At 52.5% G+C, this 9,202-nt stretch overlaps 1 protein-coding gene across 1 annotated transcript in view; it reads left to right on the top strand.

Annotated features, from left to right (window-relative positions):
• PRKCZ (protein kinase C zeta) overlaps positions 1-7,120 on the top strand; it is a gene marked incomplete at its 5' end in the record, with an annotated part of 158,851 nt that extends 151,731 nt beyond the window's left edge. The window contains 2 exon segments of the mRNA XM_014592755.2: positions 6,278-6,393; positions 6,638-7,120. Of these exon segments, the coding sequence (XP_014448241.1) occupies positions 6,278-6,393; positions 6,638-6,725 (204 nt within the window).
• Positions 7,121-9,202: the final 2,082 nt, after the last annotated feature.

Genomic DNA, 9,202 nt, shown 5'->3' on the forward strand with positions numbered 1-9,202 from the left:
CTTCCATTCTCCTCTCGGGATCTTGGGCACGCACGCATATGCACCCAGCATGAGTTTAAGCCACCGGGTCTGGGACTCGAACCACAGTTGACTACATGGGAGTCCAGCAACATAGCCATTACACCAACCACTGGTCCCAGTCTAAACCTTTTTTATAATAATTGTTTTGGGGGGACTAGCAAATGCATAATAGTTACATCGCTGGACTGCCATGTGGTTGACCGCAGTTCAGGTCCCGAACTCAGTGACTTGAAACTCATGCCGGGCACATGTGTGTGTGCGCCCAAAATCCTGAAGGGATTATGGCATGGCCATCCCCCCATGGGGTGATTTCTCACTTTTTTGTCACCAGCAAGCATACATGCCCTATAGCAAAAATCTCTCTCAAAAACAATTTTTTTGTTTGTTTGTTTTTTGGGGTTTTTTTTTTTTGTCATAGGGTATGTGTACTCTCTGGAGAGAGACAGAAAAGGAAAGTGAGAAATCACCGGAGGAGTCCCTTCTTCTCCACTCTCCCCTGGGTACTCACACACATATGCTCAGCATGTATTTCAGGACTCTGAGTGTGGGACTCAAACCGTGGAGTCAGCCATCATGCCACCTACTGGCCCCCACCCAACCTTCTAAGGAGCTGCCTGAGTGTTTCCCACAATGGTGCATCCTGGTCCCTTTTGGGGCCCACTAGCTGCTGTGCTGGACCCAGTGCCACAGGTCGCTCCTGGCAACAGTGGCCACAGCTTCAGAACTGGCCCTCAGCGGGCACTGTTCCCTATAGGGGCTAGGTGAGAGCACCAAGCCATGGGGTTCTGGGGTTCGTTGCTGTGACTTCAGGTGTGTTGAGGATGGCCTGGGCAGCACCTCTGCCCTCTGTCGTAAGGTTTGGGGTAGAGTGTCTTCGAGGCTTACAGGCAACACAGCACATCCCTCTGTCATCAGCCTGAAGCCAAGACCAGGCCTGGTGAGAGTGATCTGAACACGGGCCCGTGTGCGTCATGGTACAGCTGCGTGCTCACCAGCTCCCGAGGCTTCGTGTGACTGCGGGGGTATCGAGCCCACTGTGTCACCCGAGCCTTTGGGACTCTGACCTGAGGAGATCCTGTCCATGGAGGCCTGGGGCCTCTGGAGGGGCCGTTTGGTCGGGCACAGGTGGGCCCAATCAGAGGCTCAGACAGCCTCTGTCTGGAACCCACTGATAACCTGCACTGTCCTCCGGGACATGGTGTCAGTCCTGGTGTCCCCGAGGGCTACTCTACACAGAGGTGACTGTGGCCATCGGGATTGGGGTGGGAAGCTTATGCTCACCTCACAGGACGTCAGTCTGGATCTATGCTGGGACATCCTGACCGAGGACTCGAATTTCAGGGGTGGTTGTTGGAGATGACAGGAGCCCCACGCAGACGTGGAATCCATGCTGGGGTGGTGGGATGTGGCAGCCCCCCTCACCACCTGGCACTGGCAGAGCTGGTCCCTGTCTGCACAGTCGGCCATCTCCCATGGGACCTGCCCTCTGTGGGGCACAGTGCCAAGTCCCCTAGCCCTGTCCTCACTGGACTTAGGGCAGCAGCGGCCCTGTAGCTTGGTGCTTGGGGTCCTCACAGGCTACTCCAGAGGTGGTGTCTGACGAGAGGCAGACAGGTCTGGAGCTGGGAGTGCGTGTGCCATTGTCTAGAGACCATACTGGGGTCTCCCCATGGGCTGTGTCCCAGCCTCGTGCCGGGCTGGCTCCTGGTGTGTCCTTGGCCCGCCCTCCACTGTCCCAGGCCATCACTCTCAGCTGGTCTGGCCGCTGGAGCAAAGGCCATGGGGAAATTGCTAGGCACCGTCCCAGGAAGAGCTCTGAGTGACTAGTGGATTCCTCCTGATGAAATGGGTCCAGATGACAAAGTCCTGGCTCTGCTAGGCTGGGCCAGCCCAGCTGCCCACTGGGCGAGGATCCGTGTTTTCCCCAGGCCCTCAGAGTCCAGCATGCAGCAGGGGCTCAGTGAGTATGTGGAATATGTAAGGGAAATTCTTAGGAATTTCAGGAGGCTGGGATTTGATGTAGTGAGTTTCTTCATCATGGTCCCAGTCCCCACCTTAATATGAACTGGGGAGGAAACTATTCATCACAGCCCCCCGCTTGCCACCAAACTCAGTGGGTTCCACGTTGCTGGCAGAGACCATGCCAGCTGGTCCCCTGCGGACTGGAACACTTGTGTGGTAAAAAAAAAAGTTTCCCTTGAGACATTATTTGCCACCAGGCTGTGGTGGGGGTGGGGACAGATTCTGTCTCAGGGCAACAGTTTGTGTTTATGGACAGACATGAGATGGGTCTAGACTGTCTGGCAGGAGGCTCCCAGGAAGTGAGCAAGCAGGGGTAGGATGCTTTGCATCTAGACCTTCAGGATTTCCCGACATGATCTGGTGAAGCGGGAATGGTGGGCGATTGTGGGAAGCTCAGTGGGGAGCGCCCCATCTGGGCCCATGCCATACAGAGAGGCCCATGGACAGGAAAGGTATGAGCAGAAAAATGCAGATGTGTGGGGTGCCATGAAGCCCTCAAGGAAGGGCAAGGAAGTCCCAGCCCCGGAAAAATGGATGGGGCGACAGAGGCAGTTGTAGGGTATGGGTGGGGGGGCGAGGCTTCCCTAAATGGGGACCTCAGTGCAAGCAGCCCCAGGCCCCCATCTTTTACTGTGAGATGGAGGAGAGTGAGCAGGCCCCATAGCCCAGGAGGGTAGCCATTCTCAAGCCCAACCTTTGTGGCTACAGAACTGAGACCAGTGTGTGGAAGGCAGGGGCGGTGGTGCTCCAGCCTGGCTACCCCATCCTGCACAGCAAAGGGCTGGGCTTTGAAGCCAACTCAAGTGAGAACCTATGAACACAGACATGGGAACCGGCGAATGGGGCTGGACAGACATGCAGATGGACACTCCTGTGCACACACTTGAGTCCGGTGCCTGCCAGCCCAGCCACCCCACGTGCATGCAGAAGTGGCCATGAAGGCTGGTGCTGAACATACTGCAGACTAGAGCCCTGGGCCCTGGACATTCCCTGTGGACTAAGCACCAGGAGCCCACGTGCCCGAATGAGCGGCCCACGTGTTCTCCGTCATCTCCACGATGGTACAGGGCCAGTCTCGAGGACTTCCCCCAACATCAGTGCCAAGGACCGGCTCTCAGACATTCCCACTTGGCCGCTAGCAGGTTCAAAATGGAACCCTGGGTGTACACACGCGTGCACAGCCTGCAGACCCCACCCATCACACAGCATGTCGCTTTAATCGAGCCATCACCCTAACCCCACTCTGCCTCCACAGCTGGCCCTCAGCATCACACCCAGCTCTGCCCCAGAAACCTCTCCCATCCCCACCCAGCCACCAGCTTCCTGCCCTGGCTAAGAGCCAGCTATGTCCTCCTCCCTCAGGGGCCTCCCACCTTCTTTCCCTCTCTCCACTCAGGCCCCACAGAGCCCCTTGGTGGTCCTGCCTCAGGACTTTTGCATGGCTGTGCCCTGCACACCTCAGGCTGAAATGTTTCTGAAATGTCAGCCCAGAACTGGAGCCTACTTGGCCTCACAGCCCCTACACACAGATCAGCCTGACCTGGGCCCCCCTCATGGCTAGGACAGGGCCTGACACCAGGGTGCACTCAACAAACATCGCTCCAGGAGAGATGAAGTGGCCACAGGGTGGGGGGAAAGGCATCAAGCCCCAGGGCATCTGGAGCCTGTTAGCATATGGACTGCTCACACTGGACCTGTAGAATCAACACTGGGAGCTTTCTTTATTTTTAGATAGATTTTTGCTATAGGTCGCATGTGCTCACCAGAGAGACAGAAAGACAGACAGAAAACGAGAAATCACTCCCTAGTGGGGATGGCCACCCTGCAATCCCTTCTCCACCATCTCGTCTCAGGATTTTAGGCATGCATACATACACAGTCAGCAGTGAGTTCCAAGCCACTGGGTCCGGGACTCGAATCGCGGTCGACTATGGGAGTCCAGTGATGTAGCCATTATGCCATCTGCTGGTCCCAATACTGGGAGTTTTTACATAAGGAGGTGACCTTGGCACATGGGGCTGGTGTGGGAAGGAGCTGAGCTGACCAGATGTGATGGCCCTCCTCCAGTTTGCCTAAAGGCAGCTCCTTGTGGCAGGGATTGGTGTCTCATGCTTACAACTCAGTCTCAGTTCCTAGGAACATGCCTGACCCAGCACAGGAGCACAGCACATACCTGGAGGGCATCTGTATGGTAAATGAGACCGTGAGTGAGTGAATGAATGAATGGGTGAATGAGTGAGTGAGAAAACAGGTAGGTGAATGTGTGACAGTGTGTAAAAAGTGAAGAGTAAGAATGAATGAAAGTGAATGGGTGAATAAATAAGAGTGAATTACACCAGCTTCTGGCCTAGTGGTTAGGGAGCCGAACCCCACATGGCTAACCATGCAGTTCAAGTCCCAGATGAATGGGTAAGTGAATGAGTGAATAAGACTGAATGAGTGAAAAACTGAGAGTGAGTATGAATAAATGAGTTTGAGTGAGTGAATGAATAAGAGTGAATAACACCAGCTTCTGGCCTAGTGGTTAGGGAGCCGAACCCCACATGGCTAACCATGCAGTTCAAGTCCCAGACCCAGTGGCTTGAAAAACACCAGGTATGCATGTACCAGGTATGCATGCACAAAATCCCAACAAAATGGAAAAAAGAAGGAACTATGGCATGACCACGCCCCATGGGAGTTCTTCCCTCCCTCCCTCCCTCCCTCCCTCCCTCTCTTTCTCTCTCTCTCTCTCTCTCTCTCTCTCTCATGCACACACAGAGGCCTTCTGGCATTTTTTAAAGAGAGTGTGGGTGAGTGAATGAGTGGTGAGTGAGTAAACGAGTAAGTGCATGAATGAAAGTGAGAGGGTGAGTGAATATGAGAGGAAGGGTAGATGAGTGAGTGAGTGAAGAGGAAATAAGACAGTGGATGAGTGAATCAATGAATGGGAGAATGAGTGAGTGGATGAGTAAGAGACTGTGATGTTTTAGTCTGTGTTCTGCTATTGCAGAATAGCTGAGGTGGGTAACTTATACAGAGCAGACGTTTGGACCTGTCCAGTGGCCTAGTGGTTGGGGAAGCCAGATCTCACGTGGCCAACAGCACATTTCAAATCCTGACCCTGGTGACTTGAAAATGTATGCACGTGCCCAGGTCCAGACAGGGTGAAGAGATGAAGGGACTGTGGTGTGAACATGCCCCACTGGGAGATTCTCCCCCCTTCTGGCATATGCCCTCTGGGAGGAAAAAAACCCAGAAGTTTATTTCTCACAGTTCAGGTGGCTAGGAGTCCAAGATTTGAGGCGCCAGCTTATAAAGGCCCAGTCTCCATTTCCAATATGGCGTTTGAGTGCTACGTCCTCTGGCGAGGAGATGGGGAGGAACGCAGTATCCTCACATGGCCAGACGGCAGACAGAGAAAACCTACTCCTCTTAGAGCTGCTCTAATCCACTCCTGAGGATGGAGCACTTGTGACCTAAACACCTCCCACTAGGCTATACTTCCAACACAGTTACTGGGGACTGTGGGGACACTTTCAGACCAGAGCAGGGAGTGAATGGGTGAGCATGAAAATGTGACCGCGTGGGGGAATAGGTGGTTCTCACCATCCTCACCCATATGCCGGGGTGCCACATGACACTTGTGTCAGGCACTCAACTTTCCACCTTCTTGGGGCATAAACGCGTGGCCAAGGTCCTAAAGAGACATGACAGCGGAATGGCTTCCTGGTACAGCCGTAAGTGGAGTGTTAAAATCCAGAACCTCTGACTGAGAACTCCACCTCCCTCCTGCTGTGCATTTACCGCTGAGCAGCTCCTTGAGATTCAAGTCAACATCTAAATGGCCATGAGCAGGTTGGTTATAGCTTGTGCCTGGGTGTGTGTGTGTGCTCCAGAGACAGAGAATGCGCCCCCTAATGGGCTGTGGTCATGCCACAATCCTACCTCCTCCATTTCTCCATCCTATTGAGATTTGAGGCACACACATACACCTGCCCAGTGTTTCTCACACCTCTGGGACTGGGATTTGAACCCCTAATTGCCACGTGGGATCTGACTTCCTAAATTGCTGGGCTACAGGGCTGGCTGGATTTTGTTTTAAGAACACATTTGGCATTCAGATACAAAGCACACTGAAAGGCCGACCTGTTTCCTTCCCTGTGGGGATTTATGTACATGTAAAAACCAACATCCAGTGCGGTAGCGGTGACATGCAGTATTGATCTAGTTTCTCCCATGTTATTTTTCCAAGTTGGAGAAGAAGCAGGCACTCCCTCCATTTCAGCCACAGATAACAGACGACTATGGTCTGGACAACTTCGACACGCAGTTCACCAGCGAGCCCGTGCAGCTGACTCCCGATGACGAGTAAGTGCAGTCAGATGGAGGGGGTGTGGGGTCAGAACACCCTGTCCTGCACCTCTGAGTGTTGAAGTGGTTCATCTTACCGAGGAGCCCCGTGCAAACCTCAGGCAGCTGCGTCACCCTGCCCTGCTCTGGGCTCTGGCCTGTCCCTCCCTTTTCTACGGTGTGACTGGTGGGAACGTGCATGCAGCTATGCCCACAAGGTAGCCAGCACAGGTGCCATTCCTCCTGTTTCCTCTGCTCACAGGGACGTCATAAAGAGGATCGACCAGTCTGAGTTTGAAGGCTTCGAGTACATCAACCCACTACTGCTCTCCACCGAGGAGTCCGTGTGAGGTCGTGTGCATCTCTGTCGTGGACACACCTGTGAATGACCCTTTAACTTTATCCTTAACCACAGCATATGCATGCCAGGCTGGGCACGAGGCTCCGAGTGCAGCCAGGGAGGGACTCTGGCCGCTGAGACCACGGAGGGAGGCGTCCGGCGGGCGTGTCTCAAAGCAGAACAGTCTCTCGCATCTGGGCCCGGACAGGCCGGCTTCATGCTGGAGGAATTGCTTCTTGTGCCTGTATCGCGGAGAACCCGCCGTGACCCTGTCCTAGGGGGAGACTGTCCCACAATCTCGAAGGTGCACATTTTCCGCAGAAACAGAACTCCATGCACTGACCTGCTCCACCAGGAAAGGTAGCGTGTAATGTCCGAGGAATAAAATGTACCGATGATGTCGAAGCTTCCCTCTGATGCCTTTTTTCCGTAAGTGGCACCCCCCCACCATCTCAGACGCAACACACGTGAGGAGGAGCTGTGTTTTATGAGCAGTCAGAATGCAGGTTGGGGGATGGGAGTTTAAGTGCCTACAGGGATACACTGCAATGGAGAATTTGTACAAATTCGGAACATTTTCTAAATCCCGGTAAGTTCCTGTTGTTAATATTTAACAAGTATTTTCATACAGAGTGTGTAACTAGCCACTGTAGTCCAAGGCTGAAGCGATACCTTAACCAGATTGGCAGTGCTGGTCCTGACCAGCTCATTAGATCATGATAAGGAAAATTGGATTTAGAGGTTCTAAAATGTTGCTTACCAAAGCACCAGTAGACCAAAAAGAAAAAAAAAAAAGAAAAAAGAGAAAAAAAAAAAAAAAAAAAAAAAAGAAAAAAAAAAAAAAATAAAAACACAAAATGCTGGAGGAATTGCTTCTTGTGCCTGTATCGCGGAGAACCCGCCGTGACCCTGTCCTAGGGGGAGACTGTCCCACAATCTCGAAGGTGCACATTTTCCGCAGAAACAGAACTCCATGCACTGACCTGCTCCACCAGGAAAGGTAGCGTGTAATGTCCGAGGAATAAAATGTACCGATGATGTCGAAGCTTCCCTCTGATGCCTTTTTTCCGTAAGTGGCACCCCCCCACCATCTCAGACGCAACACACGTGAGGAGGAGCTGTGTTTTATGAGCAGTCAGAATGCAGGTTGGGGGATGGGAGTTTAAGTGCCTACAGGGATACACTGCAATGGAGAATTTGTACAAATTCGGAACATTTTCTAAATCCCGGTAAGTTCCTGTTGTTAATATTTAACAAGTATTTTCATACAGAGTGTGTAACTAGCCACTGTAGTCCAAGGCTGAAGCGATACCTTAACCAGATTGGCAGTGCTGGTCCTGACCAGCTCATTAGATCATGATAAGGAAAATTGGATTTAGAGGTTCTAAAATGTTGCTTACCAAAGCACCAGTAGACCAAAAAAAAAAAAAAAAAAAGAAAAAAGAGAAAAAAAAAAAAGAAAAACAAAAAGACAAAAAAAAAGAAATTAAAAGCTAAATCTGCACAAAATGTATTTCTGAAACCACTAAGCAGTGCCTCCATGTCTTGTGTTATGTATTAGATTTTTGGAAAATATTTTTATCAATAATACGATACTCATAATTAGAAAATTTAAAAAGATATATGTATGATGGACCCTAGCCTTAAAGTTAATAAACCCAGAATACCCATACACATACTGCATTTTCCTGATAAAGCACACCTCCTACTTCTGATAATGGGACCTGTCTCTGGGTCATCCTCCTCCTTAGGTGAAGGGACAGCTTGATAAAGCCGGAGGTTTTCTAGAAAGGGCGATTATTTGGGTATGTTAAAGTCCTTAGCCCATCAGGTGTGGTGGGAGCCATCTCTCAAGTCCCCCTGCTGCCCAGGAGTGTGCAGGAGAGGGGGCTGGCCGTGTCGTGGCCGAGGGCACCTCATCCACCTGAGCTAGGACTGGCGTGTGCGCCGAACAGCACCGCGTACCCCTCTGCTGGCGTGGAGACAAGCAACCAGGGCTGCTTCCTTCCATGTGGCTGGGGGCACCGCCCCGCCTCCTGCCCACTCTACGGACAAGCGCAGCCGCCGGCCCCGACACTCAGGTTTCTCAGGGCGCCGCGCCGTGAACACGACATCGCAGATTCACACCCAGGCCCCAAGGTGCTAGGACAAGATGCCAAACACTCGATGCTCCGCCGACCCCTCCCCGGCTGCCTGAGGCCCGCCGTGGGGATGCAGGTTTCCGGATGCTCCCACCCCTCCCCAGCTTGGGCTTCTGGGTGGCGCCATAAATTTTATCAAACGTGGAGACGTGTTTCAACCAGCACTCCCAATTTTAACCAGTAGGACTTGCCTCCAGAGACTGAAATAAGAAACTGCAGTCTGAGAGCTAACTTCTGGGACTTGGGCGTGGCCCGGCCCAGCTAGGGGATGTCCAAGTGACCAGAGTCCTGGTCTGAGGTTGGTGTGGTCACACCTGGCCGGCCACACCGCCTTGGGAGGGAAAGA

The sequence above is a fragment of the Tupaia chinensis genome, unplaced genomic scaffold, assembly GCF_000334495.1.
Source record: "Tupaia chinensis unplaced genomic scaffold, TupChi_1.0 Scaffold138464_1, whole genome shotgun sequence".
NCBI lineage: Eukaryota > Metazoa > Chordata > Mammalia > Scandentia > Tupaiidae > Tupaia > Tupaia belangeri.